Source organism: Bombyx mandarina, chromosome 05 (assembly GCF_030267445.1).
Source record: "Bombyx mandarina strain Sakado chromosome 05, ASM3026744v2".
Classification (NCBI taxonomy): domain Eukaryota; kingdom Metazoa; phylum Arthropoda; class Insecta; order Lepidoptera; family Bombycidae; genus Bombyx; species Bombyx mandarina.
In genome coordinates, this window is record NC_143212.1 from 14,117,791 (window position 1) to 14,142,087 (window position 24,297).

Here is a 24,297-nt window from a genome sequence, read left to right on the forward strand (position 1 = left end):
GACAAATTATGCATACTTTCCAACCGTCATGAAGAAAGTATGCTATTCTTTTGTTGGTTTCATAACAACCTATGGAGAGTGTCGATTTCTACCTCCAGATGGGATCCCAAAGGTCGCGTCACCTCTAAAACCGCTGACGGCGACAGTGGAACATAAAACCCGTGTGTCATCGTTCATTATGTCTAAGCATATAAGCAAATATATATTTCGCTAATGCCTTCGCTTGACCTTTGAATTATAATGCTATTGTGTTTTAACAATTCAAATATAAATTATTGCCTATACCACGAAAATGGGTAAACGAAGTTTTGAAACTATTCAGACGCTCTTTTTATGGATTTTTAATAATGCATATTTTATAATATTTAAGCGGCTGGTTAAGAATTCGTGACTAATGCTTAAATCAGTATATTAAATGAGGAAACAATAGCTCAGAGCACATTATTTTGTCAACGGATTAATCAAGGATCGAGTTTTTTTCTTTATTTCAATAAATCAAATAAAAATTTCAAAAAATTTTTAAATAATATTTATTCAAGCACATTTTAAAGATAAAGATACAATAGTTTCCTTTAATAATATAATTACAGCTAACCAACACCAAACAGACTATGTCTTGAAGCAACAAACTCAGCTTCTGAAATTAAATATTTAGTTTATCTGGTCAAGTGCCGAGCAAGGTGGGTGGCCGTTACCAATTAATACCAGATGGGGTCGTCTACTCGCCTAAAAAAGCATCTGGACAATTTTTTTGCATCTCTTTTCGCCTTCTTAACATTTTTAGAGATCGAAGTCAACGCTAAAACAGCTAGATATTATGTATTATCAGAAATTCAATTTCTATGAAACATTACTAATTTTTACGATTATTTACTCTAATTATTTACTCGGAATGATTTATCCGAATCCTATCGAAGCTGAATAACGGAAAAAAACGGTGAGCGTGCAACTAGGTGCACATGAATGAAGTGAAACTTCTTTTTCGATATGTAGTATTTTCTTCATCATTTTCATCCTTAAATCAGATTGCTCTTCTAATAGGGAATGCTGTGTATAAGAGATGCGACATCTTCAACATTTATATTATATATATTTTAAATTATAGATAGAAAAATAAATATATATATTTTGAAAAAATTATACATTAAAATATTGGATTTATTAAAATATTGGATGCTACTCATTGCTAACGCTCGTGCTGGCCTGTAACAGGTATTGTACGCGCATGCGTTCGAGTGCCACGCATTCACTCTCGCTCTGTCTCTTTCTATTCCATGCTAGCGTTAAACGCTTAACGCAACCTTGTCGAAAGTCGCATTAGAAGTTTCACTTCAATAATAATAAATAACAGCTCTATTATTCATGAATATGTTTGCGAAGCAGGGTCTTTTGTTGATACACTAGATCTGCAATAACAGGGCGACGCCAGCTAGGGTCCACTTGGCGGGCTTGTCCTTCGTCTTCAAGTTGAAGGTCCACACGTACGTGGGGCCGCGGGTCCTCGTCTTGTACACCGGACACTCGTACATGTTCCGGAGGTCCTGCTTGTCCTGGGTTATGGCCTGTGGTGACGTTAATATTCAGTAATGACGTCACTTCTCGATGATCAGTAAATCTTACATTAATGTTTTTTGCTTACATGGGTGGACGAGCTCAGAGCCCACCTAGTGTTAAGTGGTTAGTGGAGCCCATAGACATCTACAACGTAAATGCGCCACCCACCTTGAGATATAAGTTCTAAGATCTGAATATAGTTACAACGACTGCCCCATCCTTCAAACCGAAACGCATTACTGCTTCACGGCAGAAATAGGCAGAGTGGTGGTACCTACCCACGTGGACTCACAAGAGGTCCTACCACCAGTAATTACGCAAATTATATTTTTTTATGATTGATGGATTACTATGGCCCGTAGGCCTTTCCATTTCACTAGGATAGTTGAGCGAGCAAAGGCTCAGTAGCCAGAAGAGGTGGGATGGAGATGGAAGGGTGGGAAGGGCGACTCCGAAGGAGATCCAATCACTCAAGAGCAGCTGCTTCGCGAATGAATCTACTACCGGATTGGAATCGCAACCCGCTAAGAAGATCCGGCGAGAACATTAATGTTCAAAAACAGTGAAATGCCTTAATTTTTTTAACGTGTGCTAAAATGACAGCACGAGTCTTTCAAAGATGAATTTTTCTAAAATTTATTTAGCATCGTTTTTTAGGATGTTCTTTATTCTTTATTGTACACACAGTTAATATTACAGTAATTGCGTAAGATATAAAAAATGGGGAGCTTAACTCAACAATTGAATTTTCTACCAGCTCACCGTTCTTATCGAAGGAAAGCTTTAAATGAGTGGGTAGAAGAATACAATCTAATCAATTTACAATCTAAACAAGAACAATAATAAAAAAATAAAAATAAAACACTAGGACATAATATATACATATATACATACACACATAAATAACGTAAACATATACATATACATACACGTACATATATAATGAAATACATAAAATAAATACATATAAGTTCATTCATGTTCAGATATTTTTATAGCTTACATTACCTAATATTTGCTATTTTGATACGCGTATCGAAATGCTTTATCGTCGTTGGCCAAACGGCCAGTTGTAAAATTGCGAAATTGAAAAAGTTACTTAGGCAAAGTTTTTTTTATTTTTTTTTTTTAAACAATCACGCCACGTTAACTGGTCCCGTGATAAGTTCGTAAAGAACTTGTGTTACAGGTACCAGATAACGGAAATAAATGTAAGATTTTTATTATACACATACATATATTTAATATACATCCATAACCTTGGAAAAGACATTTATGTTTATCATATAAATATCTTCCCTTGGCGGGATTCGAACCCGCGACCCCCTTGTGTAGTGACCATGTCACTTACCACTACACCAGACGGCCGTAGATTGGGTTCAAGCTATGAAGAAGAATTAAATTATAATCACGAATTAGTTGAAAATAATTTTGAACGAAGCCGTCGTGGCTGAAAGGATAAGACGTCCGATAGATTCGTATCTAGCGACGCAACGGTGTCCGAATCCTGCAGGCGGGTATCAATTTTTCTAATGAAATACGTACTTGACAAATGTTCACGATTGACTTCCACGGTGAAGGAATAACATCGTGCAATAAAAATGGAACCCGCAAAACTACAATTTGCATAATTACTGGCGCTAGGACATCTTGTGAGCCCGCACGGGTAGGTACCACCACCCTGCCTATTTCTGCCGTGTCCGTTTCGGTTTGAACTACTTAACATCAGGTGGGTCGTGAGCTCGTCCACCCATCTAAACAATAAAAAACAATGCTCTGTAACTCACTCTGACATTAATAACCGGCATCGCTGGGAAGAGCTCCTTGAGCCTCGAATCCATTATGATACCAGCCTGGACATCCCACCTCGCTCCTTCCATTAGGAGTCCATGGACATATGCACCGTCACGGGGCGCAGACCTGGAATCAGCTATCCTGTAGAAGGAGGAGAAGGCTATGCTTACACTCGCATGCGGTGCACATATTAGGCGGTGTACTAACACTCCCATGCTGTACAAATTTCTGTGAGGTTATTTTGTTTTGGTGTAATATTGAAGGGAGAATTTTTAAGCTAACGCCGTCAGAATATTCCAGCAAAGGCATAGATACTAAAAACAAAGCACTCGATACGTACGTACTTACGCTTGATACTTAAAACGCCCGCCATATTTCTTATAGATATTAAACGTGTCTAATGAGTATTAATTTTAGACTTAGCACACATGTCTTAAGTTCTGCCGAAAGACATATTGACTGTAACGCGGATTGCGCTTGCAATTTAAGGGTAGTGAAAAAAAGGAACAAATATATGGCCGCAAACGATATGTCTTTCAATTACGTAGTACGTAACAGCAAGCAAACCTGATGCTAAAAGCACTGATGTTGAAAACAGTCGATATACAAAACTTTACGTTCAGCTCATAAGCTCAAAAGTAGCTTTACAATTAATCCAAAGCCCAACTAATACACAATATAGTTTCTGCGAAGGCCCAGTTGAAATAAGAATTAAAAGACGCTGTTATATACAAAGACCAATTGAAGAAATGTATTGAAGCATTCTCAGCAAAACCATTCAATAGTGATACAGGCAATATTGTTTATTATATCCATCGCGTCCATGCATATTCCTTTGATCAAGCAACTCTTGCGAAGAATTCAGCCGTACACTTTGCTAAAAAACTTGCACATACATAAAATGGAAAATACGTTTAGTTAAAAATTTATTTTGAGCGCACAATTTTGATTCAATGTTAACCATTTATTGTAGATTACATATAAAAACTTTAAAAAATTTGGTGTAATTTAAATAATTTTACTATTGCTCAAATTTTACTGAGATATTAAAACTAATTATCTCGAGATGACTGAAAACATTAACATAATAATTACTATCACTGCAAATATTTACAAACGATTCTTCACATTTTTAAAGAAGTGAAATCTAATAGCATTGAACTTCAATATATTTATTTTTCCATTAACGCAATAGCTAATGTTTTATAAGTCAAACATTAGGTTAAGGCTTTAAAAAGGTATAGAGGCAGATTTTTACAAAACGCATCCGGACGTAACTTCATGACGTGTGACGTCATTTGTGGCCAAACGAAACGACAAGCTGATCACAGAACGAACAATGTTACAGCATACGTATAACACGATGCGTTGAGCTTTCTGTTCAGGTTAACGTAAAAAAATGTTGTAATTACTTGAATTTTATTTCCTGTTTTTTTAAATAAAATCATTGGTGTTTCACAGAAATTGCAATCGAACGATCTTTTTAATTAAAAACCATGAAAACTACTGTTCAGATTGTTTTGTTAGTATTATCCGATTTCATTTTACTATATATATTTCGTTTATATATCTAATTCATATATATTAACGTCCGAACAAGACATACGTGAAGTCCTCCTTCATTTTCTTAGTAACGTCACATTGCAGACACATTTTGTCCAGGGGCAGTTCGTAGCGACGCGCCGTGCTCTGCATGATGGCCGTCAACAGACTTTGAGGATTGAAGAATCCAGCCAACCACACTGATGTCGGTAGCTATATACAACAATGCGGACTTTTTTTTATTGCTTAGATGGGTGGACGAGCTCACAGCCCACCTGGTGTTCAGTGGTTACTGGAACCCATAGACATCTACAAAGTAAATGCGCCACCCACCTTGAGATATCTAAGGTCTCAGTATAGTTACAACGGCTGCCCCACCCTTCAAACCTGCCTTCAAACATTACTGCTTCACGGCAGAAATAGGCGGGGTGGTGGTACCTACCCGTGCGGACTCACAAAAGGTCCTGCCACCAGTAAAAAGACTTCTAAGCTAAACGCCATTACAAAAAATGTTAGAAGCTTACAGAAGCCATCACAGACATCACAACACTAATCGTATTATCTTGAGACGTATGATCGATGTATATCGGCTATCAGGTACCAAATAAATTCAAAAATTTAAAGGTATTTGAGATACTGACAGAGAGTATGAGTACTAAGGTATTGTCGCACTGATATTTGGTGTGCCACAAAAGTGCTGCAGCAGAAATGTCATCCTGGACGTCGTAAGGTGGGCAGACAACCAATTAAGCGGTCCGACTACCTCGGTCAAAATAGCCGGTAAGATGCGAAAGCCAAGAGACCGAAAAGTATGCATTACTAGTGGTAGGACCTCTTGTGAGTCGCACGGGTAGGTACCACTGCCTATTTCTGCCGTAAAGCAGTAATGCGTTTCGTTTCGTTTTGAAAGGTAGGGCAGCAGTTGTAACTATACTGAGACCTTAAAACTTATATCTCAAGGTGGGTAGCGTATTAGATTACGTTGTAGATGTCTATGGGCTCCAGTAACCACTTAATACCAGGTGGTCTGTGAGCTCGTCCACCCATCTAAGCTATAAAAAAATGCATATGACCTACAAGTCATGAGACTGACTGATGCTGAGTGTGAGTCTCATAACTTACACTGAGCATTGGGTGGACTCATATTGAAGAAGAAAGAAAAGATTTGAAATGGAAGTGTTACTTTTAAATTAACGACGAACATATTGCTTACCACAAAATCAGTTGCCCAAGTTTCAAGTTCGCGAAGCCGTAACAACAAGTCCACAAACCAAGCGGCCAGCCCCAGCAACGAAGGATACGCTCTATTAGCCCATATAGCTGGAACCTGTTCAATTTCAATACCAAATAAAGCAAATCAAGTTACATCTATCAGACAATCAGTCTAAGCCAATCATACCTGGTCTAAAAACAATGCGTTCTCCAAGTCCTCCATGTCGGATGTTATGGTCAGCTCACCCTGTTACCATAAAAGGCTTAGTAAGTTTTAATATTAAAATATCATTTAAAATATACAAATAATCGATTTAAAAACATTTTACCAGACTTTTGACTCTTTGGGAAAAATGCCTAGGGGAAGAGGTCCCAAACGATGGTCGGAACAAATAGTGGAGGAACTGGGGGTACGACGCACTCCACCAAGCTACAAAACGGGATTGATGGAGACAGCTGGTTGACGGAATCGGACGGAGTCACGATCCTCAGCAGTGAGGAACCGATCGAAGAGAGAGAAGGGAGATTGGCTCTTTAGTGAATGAACTTTTGTAAGATTTACCTTCAACCCCAAATCCAACTCTCTCAAAGACCTCTTCATTTCGCCCGTCAAGTGGTTCATCCTCTCGCACTCCTGAAACGCTACTATCACGTACGGTGTTCGTTCTTCTACTTTTCCCATTATCTCCACCATATTGAACTCTTCGGGCAACTTCTCCATTATCTCGTCTAGCATCTGCTTTACCTGTATTTGAAGCATAGCATCTATCGCATAATTTAACGGCTCTGTGCTAGAAATTTCTGCTGTTTCCAAGAACAAGATCGAGTAATCCCAAAGCCAAACACCGGAAACTACGATATTAACACCAAATGTGAATTGAATGTGGACCCTGGGACGCAATAACTATGTTTACTAATTACCAAACCAATAAGTCAATAAACGTGGTGAATCGAATATGAATTAAAATTGTATTGTATTTTCATTATTACGGGCTCAAGCAAACGCAAAATACACTGGCAACAATTAGATGTCTAACCATTGTTAAAACACCATAAACCAACCTTGTCCTCTCTGGTAACAGTAGTGGCACCAGAAGCTTGAGCATCTCTTGGTTGCATCTCGAATATCGTTCTAAACAAATTTTCTGAGGTAGTCGTCAGAAAACCTATTTCAGCATTTGGATGTAGCCCGTAAAGGTACGGAGATTCAGCCGGCATGGCGTCTTCTATGTACTGATGGTAGCCGCTGTAATCTGTGTTTGGTGGAGCAGGGAAACCTGGGGCGAGCTGCAGCTCTCCATCAACCTAAGAACGAAAAGCAAACTTCTGAAATTAACCCAAAATGTTTTATTTTGCACTTGTAGGCAGACGACCATATGGCCCACCTGATGGTGAGTGATTACCGTCGCGCATGGACTTCAACAATGCCAGGGGCAGAGCCAAGCCGCTGCCTACCGCTTAATACTCTCCACAAGCCTCGTTTGAAGAAGGTAATGTTATGAAACATGATACTAGTGTCGTATCATACCAAAGTAGTGACTTCTCTTAAAGAATATTCAGAGAGTTCATTAATCTCTGGGTACCGACCTTTAACTAATCATTACCAAACATCGCAGATGAAAAACATACCAAATCCGGCTGCATTAATTCTTCCAGGTATGCGTTACAGAGCCTTCTGTCCCAGTCATCAGTTATATGACCTCCATACATTATCTCTCCGAATAGATATCTCAAATCTTCCCAGGGAACCCTTGAGTTTGCTTCCAAATAGTTGTACAGAACGAATACGCTAATAGTGAGATCACCTGTACACGGAAAGCGCATTGTAGTAAAGACAATTTTATTGTGAAATAAAATAGTATGAATTAATTTTATTTGGGTTAACGTTCTAATAGTTTACCGCCAAACTTGAAACAAGATCAATACTTTAAAGCAATTCTAGAAATCTAAAATATAACCCTATTAACTGCCGACGTCTATCAAGTTCGATTCACTGATTCACCCCAAAGCCAAGGTGAATTGGGTCAAGCTATTATAGCTTTTTTAAGTTTTTGTACATATTTTGCGATAAATGATATAGATATACTAATATATGAAAATTTAAACCTCCCCGGAACCATTTAAATCTCAATTTTATAGGTAGAAACTGCCGAAAATTTGTGTTGAAATTAGGAAACGTCCCGATTACCCCCAAACTACGGTATTAAAAAACGATTCCCCACCTTATTCTAATATGTTCAACGAACTAGATTAGTGAGATTAATGAGAACTGACCAACGTTAAATGGATAAATTTTATTCCATCCTTGAGGACCGAACTTGCGCCTCTCAGCAACCACAGCGTGGAAGTAGCACAACGAGAATAAAATCGCTTTGAATTCGGCTTCCTTGCCGCACATCTCGAGGGTTTCTTGATTAAAATTATCCAGAGCTTTGTGAAGATTCGCCTAAAAAAACCTTCCCAATTTTTAGTAGCTCCAGACTCTCAATTAATGTTCTATGTATTTATAATCAATGTACAATTGAGACGATTGAATTGAGAAGATGTTAGAGAAAGTCTCAAAGTGGCACCTGTGACAGAGAAGTTGAGAAGTGCGCATTTGGGATGGTATGGACATGTGATGAAACGAAATGAAAATATGGTTGGTAAGAGAGTGTTAACTATGAATGTGGAAGCATATAGAGGAAGAGGTAGACCTAAGAAGAAATGGATGGATTGCGTGAAATTCGATATGTGTAAAATGGGAGTGAGCAAAGAAATGGTATATGATAGAGGAGTATGGAAGGAGAAAACATGTTGCGCCGACCCCAGGTAACTGAGAGTAGGGCTGAAGAATGATGTACAATTGAGACTTTAAATTTATGTCTCAAGATCGGTGATAGCATGTACGTTGTCATTTCTTAATCGGATGTGGCCTGACACCTTCCCCTATTTAAACAACGAAAAATAGAGAAAATCTTCAATGACTCGATCAGTAAGTACACTTTTACGATTGACGATTTATTTCCCTCCTTATAGCCCTCTCCAAAAAACAAAAAAATACCCCAAAAATAGCTCCTTTTTAACTACTTTTACATCGTAAATTTAATTGAAAATATTTCATTCGCATTCCAATTTATATGTTACCTGTTACATCATCTTCAAATTTTCAATTACTAACTTGAGAACTGAAATCTCTACTAATATTATAAATCTGAAAAGTTTATTTGTTTGAACGCGCTAATCTCAGGAACTACTGGTCCGATTTGAAAAATTATTTCAGTGTTAGATAAGTCATTTATTGAGAAAGGCTATAGGTTAATAACATCACGGTAAGACCAATACAAGTGGAGCACCAATAAAGAATGTTTCAAAATAGGGGTTTAAATAGCTCTTTAACATTCTATAATTCAAAAATATTTTCACTTTGTACGTAAAAGAATTGGGGGTAAAATTTAGCGTTATGGATTCCACGCGGACGGAGTCGCGAGCAAAAGCTAGTAATTATATTTATAGGAACAACGTTTGCAAGTAAACTGATGATGTACATTCCTGACGGCGGTATACCTGCATGCCCGTGGGCGGTTCGTTTGTTATCTTGATACTGGACTCCAGGATCCCTTGCGGTATGATATGCGCGGCCGCTGTGGCAGCCGGCTCGGCCGACATGAACAGCCTGTAGTCGTCATTCGAACCCGTCGAGAATGTCTCCATCTTTTTTTCTAGACTCGGGAGCCAGTTCTTTACTAGATGAATGTTCTAGAATAGACAGATCCTATGGTATATCGTGGTAAGTACTACATTAAAGGTTTTATTAACTTTTTTCTTATTATTAAGGAAGCATTTTACTACTTAAGAAAAAATAGATACGAGAACCTCTTTTAGGTTTTAAAAGTAGGCATCAGCAATAAATTTATGTATTGGAGGTGACATTCACGTTGTGTGGTGCCTATAGGCTCCGGTCTTACATTTACCACTTAACATTAAATATTTTGTGAGATGACTGTTCTTCTTCGTCTTCTTCCTAGCGCATGCCCGGTCTAGTGCCAAGGTCCGCTTTTCTACTTTGCTTGGTCTCCGGCATCCTTCTGGGTGAGGTTATTCTCTTACATGTTCGCCTTTACCACATTCAACCAACGTTTCTTGAGCTTACCACGGGATCTTGGACTTGGTACGTAGAAGTTGCGGCATCTATTTCCAACTAAACTATTATTTATTAAAAATATGTAGATGGTATCAAGATCTCGTTAGAGATAAACAGAACTAATTCTGCCAAAAGCTTTACCTGTAAGACAACCCAATGGCCCTTTTGCAGTGCCTCATCAATTGCCTGTTCGGCGACGATCTCCTGACCTTGGCCCAAAGACACGTTGTGGAAGTTTCCTGCGTCAGCCGTGAACCCCATGACCTTACCGAGCGCCTCCACGTCCTTCAAGGGATTCACACCCGGGGACAGTATAAAGAATATCGGCGTAGTGGGACTGGTCTCTTCGAAGGACTTGCTAAACTCCACCGTCCTGTTTTCAACGTACTTCGAACCCATTTTCTCTTCGATATACGCCCTAAAATATCCGATATTTAATGTATGATACTGATGCATTCACCACAATCGCGCAAGTAGGACCAGACAGAGACGTTACCATATGTAAATACTTACGCGACAGCATAAGTCATACGGTCGGGTCGTAGTGCCCGTAACATGCACAGTCTCTGGAGTGCTGTTTTATTCTTCCATTCCTGAATTAACAAAAAAATCATCAAAATCAAAGCCGCAAAATTATAATTTCCGTAATTCCTGGTGGTAGGACCTCTTGTGAGTCCGCACGGGTAGGTACCACCACCCTGCCTATTTCTGCCGTGAAGCATTAATGCGTTTCGGTTTGAAGGGTGGGGCAGCCCTTGTAACTATACCTGAGAACTTATATCTCAAGGTAGTTGGCGCATTTACGTTGTAGATGTCTATGGGCTCCAGTAACCACTTATCACCAGGTGGACTGTGAACTCGTCCACCCAGCTCAGCAATAAATAAATAAAAAAAACATCAAAACGTGTACATTTTCATTCATCCGAATGATTCAATTATCAAAATCACTGTTACGCCTAAAAATGAAGTATTGTATTTGTTTTTAAGATTATGCAAGTGGATCGAAATGCGGATAGAGATAAAAAAATTTGAGGTCTTCTATTTTTCCTTTTTTGCAAAATTTTCAAATATTCTTAAACTTTTGCTAGATGTCAGAGGCCGATCCTCACCAACGAGTCGGTACTCTAATTTGGCTTTTAATAAAAGAGTTTCATACGTATATCTCTATCAGTTCAGTAATCTATAAATCTCACTAAATAACTAGACCTTTCTAAGAGTTTTTCATATTTACCAACTCTCTCAACTTAATAGAAAACACACTTCTTGGGTATTTTTAATTATGTATTTGAATGTCCTCGCCCAGGGGAAACTTTACGGTTGTGCCCATAAAAATTTACCTGTGGAAATTTTTCTCTTTCAGGACATTCTATTTCAACAATCTTCTTCCATCGTTTAGGAGACGTTTCAATATCACGATCCAGGTTTCTAAATTCGTCTTTACCAGCCAGAGAACATATTCCTCCCCAGCTTTGATTAGATAGAAAATCTACAGGACTAGTGACATGAGGTTTAATTGGAAAACGTAGGAAAAAGTCCAGTTCTGCTGGTGATATTTCTTCGCTCATGAGGAGTACCTTGAAAATAATATTTTTAATAAATATTTTGTTGTGTTAATATTAAGTCTAAATATCAAAAGTGAGTAAGATTTTTAATTAAAATTATTTGTTATAAAAACCCCGAATCTCTTCAGGAGTTTTGTGTTTTGACAACTGTGACACAAAAAAATGTTGTTCTTTTTTCTAATCAATATTTTTATTGCGTATAATTTGACAATCACTATAAATATTATTACTAAGAAATTTCAAGCATAAAATCTAAATTTATAAAAAAAAACTACACTAATAATCGGTACCTGAAAAGTCATTTGAGATGCAAATATAAGTTTGTCACACTCAAACAAGCCCCTCGACGTGTATTGAAAAACGGAATACGAGATACAGTCAATTAAATTCTTTATCCTTTGGCTGACCTCTTCGGCCGGTTCAGCCCGAGATATTGCTTTTTGGAATACCACGCTAAATGCCTACAAAATACATTAGTCCATATGTACTCTTACTAGAATGGATAGGTAGCAACTATCAAATACAATTGAACCAAAATGATTGAACGAAAAATGAAAAAAAATTAACGAAACTAAAGTACGCACAGATACGGCTTAAAATGTCTTTAGTTTTTTTTTTATTATATGCTCGTACCATCCACATCACTGACTCTAGATAAATCATAAAATTATACTACGAGTCTTTAATTCAATTTTACAATTAAAAGCGATTTCCAAAAACTTACCTTAAGCGAAAATTGATATATCGGGTTGATGGTGTTCAAGTCGTTTAATATAAAGTACAAAAGAGACGCTCTAGCGGAGGCAGGTCGATAAAATTCACGAGCCTGATCTATTTGGTGTGACGTCACTTTTGCTTCTGCCACCTGTCAGTTTAAAATCCTTATATTACATTTCTTCCTAACTTATAAGGACAGACAAACTCACGACCTAGTAGAACCTACAGAGATACACAGATGCCCCTACTGGACTTCATGAATGACCTTGAATTATCAACTTCATCAGAATAACAGTCACCTCAAAATTTTCGTGCAAGGGATTGGTCTTGACCATCTGCAGATGTTGAAAGTAGACCGTGGATATTTTTTTGATTCCCTACCTATTTGGTGGTAGCCTAAGAGGCTATTCCAGCTACGCCCAGACGGTTATGTGAGCTCACGGGCTCAACCTGAGAGAATTTGCTAACATTAGCCCTAGTAAGAGCAGTGTTTCTCAGTATTTACCACCGGATTGGAAACGCGACCCACTGAGAAGATCCAGCGAGAAACTCAGTGGGGATTGTCTCTACGGGGAACGTTTTTAGGGCCCTACCCACCAAACGACTCCCCTTACAATCTCTAATAACGGATATCTTGCCTTCTAAGCCAAAAGGCATAGTTGCTTTACAACAAAAAATACACTGAATGTGAATGAAATCAACCAGTGTATGCTCATAACACACTTTACTAGCGATCTCACAAATTATCGCTCGAGGTGAACCTAGTAAACCGTTTAATTTGTCTTTAGATCCGACCTAAATATGAACCAATAAGAATCGCAATTTATGTAATCTGGATGCGAAGCGTTTAGTTGTTTTTGTTAATAAATCAATTATATTCGACCACAACTTGAACATATAGCTCGATTGGCAACAAGGTAAAATCATTTCATAAGCTATGGCTACTGTTTTTAAGCTTAGTCGACAACCTGTCATCGATACACATATAGCTGAAATATTTACTTTGACTTTGAATCTTTTTGAATTTTGGGCTCAATAATCAATTCAAAATTATCTTTAAATACCTTTTTCTCGATATCAGCAGCAGTCTTTTTCGTTGTTTCTAAATTCTCAACCAAAGCTGTATCGCCTAATATATTCTCTCCGGCTGATGAGAGACGCGAAAGCAAATCATCTTCCAACTCCTTCAGCTGTATCTTGAACTGATTCTGTTGTTTTGTTAACTCCGCTTTGAGTTCTTCTAGATCTGGTCTTTCAGCTTTCACCACTTCGGCCAGAAGTTGATCCTCAAGCCCATCTCTCGTTACAGTGAAATTGACCAATGTTGTTTGAGCTTGCATCTCGGGCTTGTAATGTGGGTTAGCTAATTTCGTGTGTAAAATCAATCTAAAGTTTGGACTGTATTCAATTTCCTTGTCTCCGATCTTTATAGCTCTGAAAAGTAAATTTATAACTTTTATATCTTAATGCGCGAAGAGTAAATTTTGTGCCCCATTTTAATATAATTATAGACTTGGAATAGTCAAAGAAGAGTTTTTAGTATAACCCTAAGTATATAATGGTTTTACTGAATAAACTTTTTACCCATGGCTATCTAGCGTAACTGGATCCCATAAACAATTTCTGTTTTACGTTTTTCAGAATTGTATATATGATTGAATTCCTCCATTTATACAGAGTGTGAATTATGGCACCAAGCTTTCTGTTTAATTACTATGAGTGTTTTTTTTATATTTTTGTTTATTGCTTAGGTGGGTGGACGAACTTACGGCCCACACAAGTGTCCACACATTGTAACACAAATTGGATAAAAAAAAATTTTATTACTTAGATGGGTGGGCGAGCTCATAGCCCACCTGGTGTTAAGTGGTTACCGGAGCCCATAGACATCTACAACGTAAATGCCGCCACCTACCTTCAGATTTAAATTCAAAGGTCTCAGTATAGTTACAACGGCTGCCCCACCCTTGAAAAGGAAACGCATTACTGCTTCACAGCAGAAATAGACACGGTGGTGGTGCCTACCCGCGCGGACTCACAAGAGGTCCTACCACCAGTAATACACTGTAATACAATATAAACACTATTAACCAACCTTCCCTTCTTAATTAGGTTTCGCCCGAGCAGTGGATCTAGTACAGGGTCAACAGTTTCGCCGATGTTTTCTAAGAGAACAGTCTCTCCTTTAATAATAGCCTTCTCTATTGTATCCAGATAACCTTTCTGCCCGAGTCTTATAACACGAAGTATATCTCCATATTTTTGTTTTATCCACTTCACGCCTTGCAACTACGCAAAAAAAGTTCATTACATTTTCTCACTCTATCAAGAATTATACACGAGATTATATTTAAAAAACAAGATTAGTAACATAATTACTGGTATTAGGTGAGATCCTTGGTAGCAATACAAACAATGTCTACTGCTACTATTTCATCTAAGTATACGATAAATTATAATCTTACTATTTTACTTTGGATGGTAGGATCGCAGTTGCCCTTGTGGCCACAAAGCAGGCTGATGGTATTGATTAAGGTTCACCTTGGACTCTTTTTGTCTCAATTGAGACCCTGACTACTTAGCGGTTTAAAAATATCGTGGTTCCTATCCACATTATTGTAGTTATGAGGTCTTATAACAGTTAATACCAGATGGGCCGTGTAATAAAAACCAAGCACCATGGTTCAAATTTGGTAACATTATATTAATCAGCCTGCTCAAAACTACGAAATCAACAATATCAAGAAGTTCGTATTCAACCATCCCATTATCTTCGACCATTTTTTACCTTTGCAGCGCTTGTAAGCTAAGCATAATTGAGCCATTACACTTGAAATCTCAGCTATCCTCCACAGTGAGTTTCCTGAACTTTTTATTTCATATTTTTCTTTAGACGTTATTTGAGTGGTGGATCAAAAGCGACCGTGAGCTGTCGATAAGACAGCATTAAAAATGTAAATAATACCTGAGGATCAATCATTAGCGGCCAACGATCTGAATTGGACAATATTGTGGCATTTTCAGTGCTCATTCTATCTGAAGGCAGTCCTTCGTTTTGCCACATCGCAATGGTCGTGTCATCGGTCAGCATGGTCAGAGGATCCAGTCCTTCTGTCGTTGGTACTGGAGGCTACAATGAGGTAAGTTTAATGTTATTACCAGACTAGAACCAAAGACCGTAATTGAGATTGACCGAATGACTCGCCTCTAAAGTTTTCAAAAAGACAAGCCAGTTTTTGTGGAGCAAGTCCAAGCGGTATTGCTTCGTGAAGCATCCGACGTATGATATGAAAGCACAGACCAGCAACACGTCGCCAGGTAAAGTAGTACTCTGCTGCATGAGACTGAAATATAATTGATTTAGTTACATGATCGTATGTACTTCTAGCGTCAAGCATACCAGTGTCTTCTGTTCTAATAGAAATCTGACCAGAGAAATTATTGGATGATTTTAATTTTATAAGAACCTCTGGCCAAGACCTAACATTTTATATATGTATCTACAAGAAGTAATAAACTTTAAGGGTCCTTCGTTTAAATAGCCCTCCATAACCATATAAACTGATTTGACTATGACAGACTCGAACCCAGTTCTCTTGTAGGTACTGCTTTTATAATAACTGATAACGCTGAAAACCCATACAGGTTGATTATTTCCACCGCGAAGCTGTCACCAGCAGTCAGGAACAGTGAAAAAAGTAAGTGAGAATTCGACGTCGCATCCCAGAGAAGATTGTGGTATTCATGCAATAACAGCTTACTAGCATTTCGAATGTAAACTCATCAAACCGTCTAGATCAAAAGTATACAATTTTAAATATCTCGCCTTGACACAGCCTCCGCCCATCTGACGTTCTCACTAGCGAGCCCATTGACTAGTCGGTTCGCCAGTTGGATGGTTCGGTTGGTGGCATCCGCTTCTTGTTGACACTTTAATTTTTCCGATGTCGCCTTCTCGAACTCTGACGTCAGCGTCGCCAATTGTTCTTCTAGAGACTACAATAAATTTTGCTGCTATTTAACAAACATAGCTCTTTAGGCTACCAGAGAATTGATAGGCGAAAAAAAGCATTAGGCAGCGGCTTCGAGAAATAAAGATACATAGATTACCTATATGTAGGAACGGAACGGAACGGTATGGATAAATGACAGATATGGAGAATGGCTGAGTGAGAGGGAAAGAAGATGTCGTATTAGAGAGTAAGAAAGAAGGCGAATGAATGCGGAACACATAGTTTTATTTTTTACGTGAAAGGAGAGTAGTACCGGACGCGACGGCAGACAGATGCGGCACTTTTTGGCGGGAACGCGAGGAGTGAAGTCATGTGATTTGTTTTATTTTGTCTATTTAGTGTTTCTTCAGGTTTAAATTTGTAATAACGGTGATTTATTAACTATTTAGTATCTGTGAAAGTGCACAAATGTGGGAAAATGAAACAAAGCCACTGGACGTAACTTCTAAGGATCACCCAAAAAGTTCACTGAGAAAATCTCAGTAAATGACCACCATTTTACTGAGATTATATTTCAACCCATATCATCTCATTTCATGCCATGATTCATATTGATCAACTTCATTTAATTTCATAATATCATTTTTCATATAAAAAAGTTGTCATTAAAATTAAAATAAGACTTGACTTTTCCGTCCTATCACCAAAGGTGTCATTAGTACTATCGTCTGTCTTCATTTTCGGCATGGAGGGTAGAGGTAAGGAGAACCGTCTTTGTGTGTGAACAGTGTCCGTTAAAATCTGCTAAATAAGGGTGGCGCTACCGTAGCAACCATTTTATTTAAAGCTGATAAGAAAATGCAATCGATGTGTCCACGTTTTACCACAGCAATAATTTTAGGTTATATTGACGAAATTAGTTTGGACTACGTAAACATGTGAGGTCTTGTATTTATAATAGCAAAATACACACGAGTAACGAGAATGGATAGAATACGGAATGAATATGTTAGAGGAAGTCTGAAAGTGGCACCTGTGACAGAGAAGCTGAGAAGTGCGCGTTTGGAATGGTGTGTGATGTGATGAGACGAAATGAAAATGAGGTTTGTAAGAAAATGTTAACTATGAATGTGGAAGGATACAGAGGAAGAGGTAGACCTAAGAAGAAATGGATGGATTGCGTGAAAGACGATATGGGTAAGAGAGGAGTGGGCGAAGAAATAGTATATGATAGAAGAGTATGGAAGGGGAAAACATGTTGCCCCGACCCCAGGTAACTGGGAGACGCACAGGATAATGATAATGATGAATAGTAAAATACACACCGCGACTTTCGATTTGATGGCCTTCAATTTCTCCGTGGCCGCCGCCAGTTCCGCGTTGGCCGCCGCCAACGCTTTGCGCTTCGGTTCCACGTCGCAGAAGACCTCGTAGAACTTAATGATGTTTATGACCCAAGCGCAGAGACCGGCGGCAGCAGCAGATTTCGATCTGACAAATTCTTTACGAGAATCGAGAAAACGATATGAGAACTAGACTAATATAACTGTTGAGCTCCTACTCATATTAGCGATGCGACTGTACCGGTGTCTTAATGCCACAAACCAATTTTTCTAATTAATAATAACTAGGAACAAAATCACGCACGGTCATCCGCCCCAATCAAATTGACAACGCTTTTTTACAATAAAATCATTTTTTCTTACACTATTTTTAATTCAAATTGATTAAAATTTATTTTCTATTTTTTAGTTGGATTTTCTATAAAAGTGTCTTTTGTTAGTTTTTTAAACTATTATTTTTAATTTACCTGGTTCAAATTCCGAATCCTTCAGGTACGGCTGAATAGCTTTGATGACGTCAGGGTGAATATTTTCTTTGTCGTAATGTATCAACGATTCCAGAAACATGTCCACCTTCGCCATCACAACCTTGAATCACATTGCATTTGGCAGAATAAAATACTAATTGCTTTTGTGAAAAATGATTTATATACGGCCAGATGATACTAGGGTCGTTGCGTGGATGAGAAAGTTTCATAAGTTCAAGAACGAAGAGAGAGACTAGGTTAATGACTATGGTTTTTTTAAAACTCTACCGAACTATTAATCACAAGAAAGATCCAATAGTTCCAAAACTAGCGCTTATAAGCGAAAAGATACTAAAGAACCATTAAAATTAAAGACCTATATCTATATGACAACTCAACTTATTAGCCGAATATTACAGTGGATTCAATTGTAATGACCTTTGTTTTATAAAATCGGACGTCTTCAGTTCTTTCATTCTAAAGTGGCCGTTGACTATCAATAATCAAAAGTTCAATTTTGAATATCACTTTAAAATGTTTGGAATGCTTTTTGAAAAGGCAATAATTCATTTTTGTGAACCCTATGGCTATTATCTATCTATCTATCTATATATAAAAATGAATTGCTGTTTGTTAGTCTCGCTAAAACTCGAGAACGGCTGGACCGATTTGACTAATTTTCGTCTTGAATTATTCGTGGAAGTCCAGAAAAGGTTTAAAAGGTGAAAAAATATGAAATTGCCCGGAATCATATAAAAACAAACAATTTTGTTTTTCGTTTGATGTGTCCCCCGTCGGACGGATTCCTTTTGTTTGTTTTAAGTTTATTTTATACAAAAGTTTAGGTCTTTTATTTGTCGATTGAGGCACTACAAAGTCTGCCGGGTCAGCTAGTTTTTATATATTTATTCAACTCCACGCCCAATAGTACAGTGGCGGACTTAATGTCTAAGGTATTATCTACCAGTCTACCAAGGCTGGTGTCTTGTCAAGTCTTGTAATAGGTGAATTCCTTTTTGAGAAATAAGAAAAATATTATTATCACTTCACACTATCTTTTTGGCCTCCTTACATTTTTCTTATGGTTTATCATGTACCTTGGCAGCTTTCCAGCTCCTGTCCTTAGGTATTTTCCCTCCGGGAGCCAACAATACCATAACAGCTGCAGTAACATTGGTCACAGCGCCGGGAGGCGAACCGAACGACTTCAGCTCGGTCAGATTAGCTTTGTTAAGAGTGTTCAAAGCTTCTTGAGCTGCCACCAGCGCTGGTTCTGCTTTAATCAAGTCTTCTTCGCAATCTTTCTGCTTCTTTAATACTTCCTCTGCTATTACTGCTACTTTTTCTTCTTCTTCGTCAGCTATAATATATGTTTTAGTGTTAGGATTGTGTATAGTTTTTTTTTTCGTTATATCCATGTGACTTTTTAACAATTTTAACAATTTTTGTAACAGACTTAGCTTTGTTTATCGTAAGAATAACAATAAAGACACGAGTCCCAAAAATTTAAGTCGAATCGAATTGAATCGAACCTTACCTAGCCCTTTTTCACTTTGTACCTTCGCGGTCTCCACACCAACCATTTCTATGAGTTTGTCAGCCGCTTCGTTTTTCTGTTGCAATTCAATTTCTTGTATTGCTAGTTTAGCTTTCAGCTCGTCTACTTGACTCGCTGTGCTCCGAAGTTTTTCTAGACCGTTTTCTAACCTTAAAATTAATCAGTAATTTAATGTTTACCACTTTTTTTGTTTAAATTGAGATGGATAATTAAATTTTAGTTCCAATAAACTACTTGAACTGACTCAAATTATTTGAAAGGACCAATGACGGTTGACTGGGGTTAGAATGTATCTAAAAGATTACCGATTCTGTTAAATTTCCATAGCCATGTTGCATGAAGGGTCGTCTTTCTAGATTGGTGCTAATAAAAAAGATTAACTAAATAAATATTCATTTACCGAGTAATTTTAGCTTGCAGTTCATCGGTTTTTTGATGAACCAGTTTAGCGTAGAGACTTATCTGTTCAAGATAACTTTTGGGAGTCGTGTAATTATATCTTCTTTCATTTGCCAAATACGCTTTAGATACTGTATTCACTGAGGTATGAACGTACGCCATGAATCGTGATATTGAATCTCTCAATGTAATCTACAAAATGAGAATACACAATGGAAGCATTTTTTTTAAGTTCAATAATAAACCTGTTTTCTATAAAAATCGAGGGGTGAAAATCTATTGGGCTCAAGCGACATTTCCAATACGCAACATTTATCTTTGTAATTAAAGGTGCTATGCGTTTTATTTAGTATTAGCATCACTTGTTCATTGTTTTTAATTGAACTTCAATAAAGTTTCCTCCATTCAAATAGCTGAAAAAGTTTTTTTTGTTATGATATAATTTATTTATTTATTTTTTATTTGTTTATAACTTTATATACTAGACAGTATAAAGGCGGACTTAATGCGATAGGCATTCTCTGACGTTATTTCCAAATTTTTAAACTTTAATTGGTTCTCCTATGAAGTTGCAAAAATGTTGCTTAAAGTAAATAGCTTTTCACCCCCGAAATATTATTATTACTATTATGAATATTAACTTTGTATTCTATATCATAATATCAGCTGAATTTTGAATACAATACATTTAGGATATAATAGCTAGAAGTAAGGTAGCTCCCACAACTTCTCTAAATAGTACACAAACCCTCTGACTTGTGAAAGAAAGTTTTTAGCCAAATTCAAAACGTACTCGCCAGTATAATACGGAATGTCTTACCGGCAAAGAATGCAATTCCTCCAAGAACCTCATAGCCACTGACACCAACGCCTCTTGAGGCCACTCGTGGAACCAATTAATCGAGGTACAATTAATCAAGGCTGGGAATTTTCTAGAACGCACTCGCAACGTCGAACCGACTGGCGAAAAGCATAACACCACTTTGAGCTGCTTCCTAACTCTGTCGATGAAGAACTTCCAGCAGATTTCTCTGGTATCAGGCAAGCCGGCTCCTTTTACCTTAAATGCATTTTTAAGTACATGTGACCTGGTTGCATTTATCTGACTTGGTGGTGCAGTATTTAGCAACTTTAACTGCTGGGCCGAGGTTCGATTCCCGTATAACAGGTTTGTTTGCTCTTTGTCTGGGTTTTTAATATCCATATATGTATTTAAACGCATATAAATATGTACATATATATAACAGTATTTGGCGCCCTTAGTACAGGGAATCCTAGTTAGAGACCAGTTAACTATGTGTGATATATTTCCGATTAATATTTATATAGTACACTTCATGTAACATTTACATTAGCAGCCTAAGACATTCTCAACTAGTTAACCAAAGGTAGTGCAGAGTAAATAATGGTAGATGCTATGAAATATCAATTAAAAATGTTATGATACAAAATTATTTGGTGTTATTCAGTACAGAGATTCATAAAATTTAATAAACCCGATTTTCCGTTCCTCTAATCCACTTTCACTCCCATTATTTGGCTGCCACTTGCTGATTGACGATTCACTAATCTCACATATCTATTCCAAAATGTCTTCTGCTCCAAAAATGATTTGATTTTCCTTAAGTTTCATAGGCAAACATATATTTACAATTTAATTATACTATATTGTAGGTACATTACGATTTTTCCTGTACCCTTGTATACCTTTGAAAAAAAAAACTATCAACTCGATTGTATGTGTTGGTATCGTCGTCTTAAATCCTAATTAGTTGGCAGCGACTTGGCTCTGTCCCTGTCATTTGATGACGTCAATGAGCACTCTCTATCACGTCTGTCTATAAGGTCAATAAAAAAAACAAAAACTTACCTCATTTCTGACACCAGCTATAATATTCTCGATTTCATCGTCAGGGAATAAGTCGGCGATCTCACCAGAGGCCAACAGATCGTTTATCAGCACCAAGAATTGCTCGTTGGCGACCTGAGCGTCTGTCATCAGGAACATTATGCCAACGTTCTTGAGACCCGTCTTTATGTACAACCCCGATAGTTCGTGCTGCAGGTAAACAAAAAACGCAATCAAATATAATGATTATTCTATTCTCATGTTGGACGCCATAGCACTAAAAGCTCATCTTTGCCATAAAAGTTCATCCCATTTGGTTCGGAGAGCCCTATGAACACAAGTATTCATAATATCGCAAAAGAAAAACCTAAGTGCATAACAATCTCGGAAGAAATACAATTATGCCGTTAGTGTAAATCACTTTGCTTAAATCGGTCTATACGACAAATGCAAATTTGGCCCAAACAACGATGTGTCGAGTAAATTCAACAAAAATTCATGATTAAAAACATATTATCCATATTATGGTAGTAACAAGAAAACACTATCATACGAAACCTATTTAGACTTTGGTAATTACAGATAAATTTATAGGTACTATTGTAAATTATGATATTAATTTCACCATAAGGTCACTAAACACGAAAATACTGATACCTAACCTATTTAGACTGGTAATTACAGAGAAATTTATAGCTACTATTGTAAATTATGATCTTCATTTCACCTTAAGGTCACTAACGCCATAGCCTTTCTTCAGTTGGATTTGTGAAACCTCCAGGCTGGATATAAACGCTGCGAGTCGTGATAAGGACTGTTTACCGGATCCTCCAACTCCAACCAACAACGCGCTTCCTCTAGGACTTTCGAGGATACGGCTTATTCTACAAAAACATGTAGTACTCAGTTTTTAGCTCATCGATATTTGTTTTTTGCATTCTGTGACGCGTTTTCAAATTTTTTACTGGTGGTAGGACGTTTTGTGAGTCCGCACGGGTAGGTAGCACCATCCCGCCTATTTCTGCCGTGAAGCAGTAATGGGTTTCGGTTTGAAGAGCGGGGCAGCCGTTGTACTGTTACAAGTGAGACCTTACAACTCATGTCTCAAATTGGGTGGCGGCATTTACGTTGTAGATGTCTATGGGCTCCGGTAAACCACTTAACACCAGGTGGGCTGTGAGCTCGTCCACCTATTTAAGTAATAAAAAAATATATGTTTTTATACGATATGTTACAATGTGTGGACACTTTTTATATTGCAAAACTTATCTTGATATCAGCGTTATTCTATTCGTATACTATATATATATTACTATATATATAACTTATTATTTTATTCACCATAAAAGAAAGCTTAGTCCAGTAAAACTATAGCACAAACTGAGTTACTCTATAAAGAGAAACAACATTTAAAACTATTGCTTCACCAGTTCTTATGTTTCATATACGTATTTCAATATTCAAAAATGTTTTTAATGTTTCTTCTTCTAATGTTTCAATATTCAAAAATACAATTTATGTCACCTGTATAACTTATTACATATATACTCTATCATTCAAGGCTGTTATATTTTAAAGAGATTTCATCTTCACAAGAATTCTATAATCATTTTAGATAATGATAGTAAAAGCTTACCTGCAAATATGCATCATGGCGTCTTCAAAGAGCACCAAATTCATAGCAGCAATGAGATCGTTGTAGCTAGCCATGGCCTCTGTCAGTAGCTTGTTAAGTTGCTCCCAAGTAGCTATCGGCATATATTTAGGCTCTCCAATACCACCGGCAAAATGACAATAAATATTCGGTCTTTCGAAAACAACGCCTTCGTCGATGTCCTAAAACGTATGGTTGGAAAAACAGAATGTAATAGATTACCTTAAGTATCTTAAAAACAAAAAAGCCAATCATTTTATAGGCGTTTTGGAAACGCCACCCAAGATACTAACGAAAATCGAGATTAAGAAGAAACGCAAAATTTAATTTTAAAAAAAGCAATAAGTTCATATCGTAATGATTTTGTGTACATTTGATAAGCAACTGACACTTTTACATCAGTGTGAAGACGTCCCCTTAATCTTAGATTTCAAACTCTTGAAAAATGAGTAATCCATGCTTAGCTCTTAAGACAGCTTTTAAATGGAATAATATAGAGTAAGAGAGTGTTTAAGGCAAAATATGGGCTTAATGGCACAAGTTGCAAAAGGCCTGCAGTGGAAAAGTGTA

The 24,297-nt window shown here is 37.4% G+C and overlaps 1 protein-coding gene across 1 annotated transcript in view; it reads right to left on the reverse strand.

Moving 5' to 3' along the window:
* Window positions 1–529: 529 nt before the first annotated feature.
* Dhc93AB (Dynein heavy chain at 93AB) overlaps window positions 530–24,297 on the reverse strand; it is a 44,538-nt gene continuing 20,770 nt past the window's right edge. The window contains exons 37-65 of the mRNA XM_089727510.1: window positions 23,710–23,909; window positions 22,801–22,957; window positions 22,095–22,283; window positions 21,045–21,284; window positions 20,226–20,416; window positions 19,805–19,974; window positions 19,365–19,627; window positions 18,268–18,388; window positions 17,783–17,958; window positions 16,331–16,500; window positions 15,710–15,848; window positions 15,470–15,634; window positions 14,600–14,793; window positions 13,569–13,938; window positions 12,512–12,652; window positions 12,078–12,248; window positions 11,563–11,799; window positions 10,739–10,818; window positions 10,367–10,643; window positions 9,649–9,840; window positions 8,377–8,548; window positions 7,732–7,907; window positions 7,165–7,407; window positions 6,665–6,847; window positions 6,290–6,349; window positions 6,104–6,217; window positions 4,955–5,103; window positions 3,342–3,474; window positions 530–1,562 (exon numbers count right to left, since the gene is read on the reverse strand). Coding sequence (XP_089583636.1) covers window positions 1,401–1,562; window positions 3,342–3,474; window positions 4,955–5,103; window positions 6,104–6,217; window positions 6,290–6,349; window positions 6,665–6,847; window positions 7,165–7,407; window positions 7,732–7,907; window positions 8,377–8,548; window positions 9,649–9,840; window positions 10,367–10,643; window positions 10,739–10,818; window positions 11,563–11,799; window positions 12,078–12,248; window positions 12,512–12,652; window positions 13,569–13,938; window positions 14,600–14,793; window positions 15,470–15,634; window positions 15,710–15,848; window positions 16,331–16,500; window positions 17,783–17,958; window positions 18,268–18,388; window positions 19,365–19,627; window positions 19,805–19,974; window positions 20,226–20,416; window positions 21,045–21,284; window positions 22,095–22,283; window positions 22,801–22,957; window positions 23,710–23,909 — 5,235 coding nt within the window. The 3' untranslated portion in view covers window positions 530–1,400. The remainder of the gene's footprint in view (window positions 1,563–3,341; window positions 3,475–4,954; window positions 5,104–6,103; window positions 6,218–6,289; window positions 6,350–6,664; window positions 6,848–7,164; window positions 7,408–7,731; window positions 7,908–8,376; window positions 8,549–9,648; window positions 9,841–10,366; window positions 10,644–10,738; window positions 10,819–11,562; window positions 11,800–12,077; window positions 12,249–12,511; window positions 12,653–13,568; window positions 13,939–14,599; window positions 14,794–15,469; window positions 15,635–15,709; window positions 15,849–16,330; window positions 16,501–17,782; window positions 17,959–18,267; window positions 18,389–19,364; window positions 19,628–19,804; window positions 19,975–20,225; window positions 20,417–21,044; window positions 21,285–22,094; window positions 22,284–22,800; window positions 22,958–23,709; window positions 23,910–24,297) is intronic.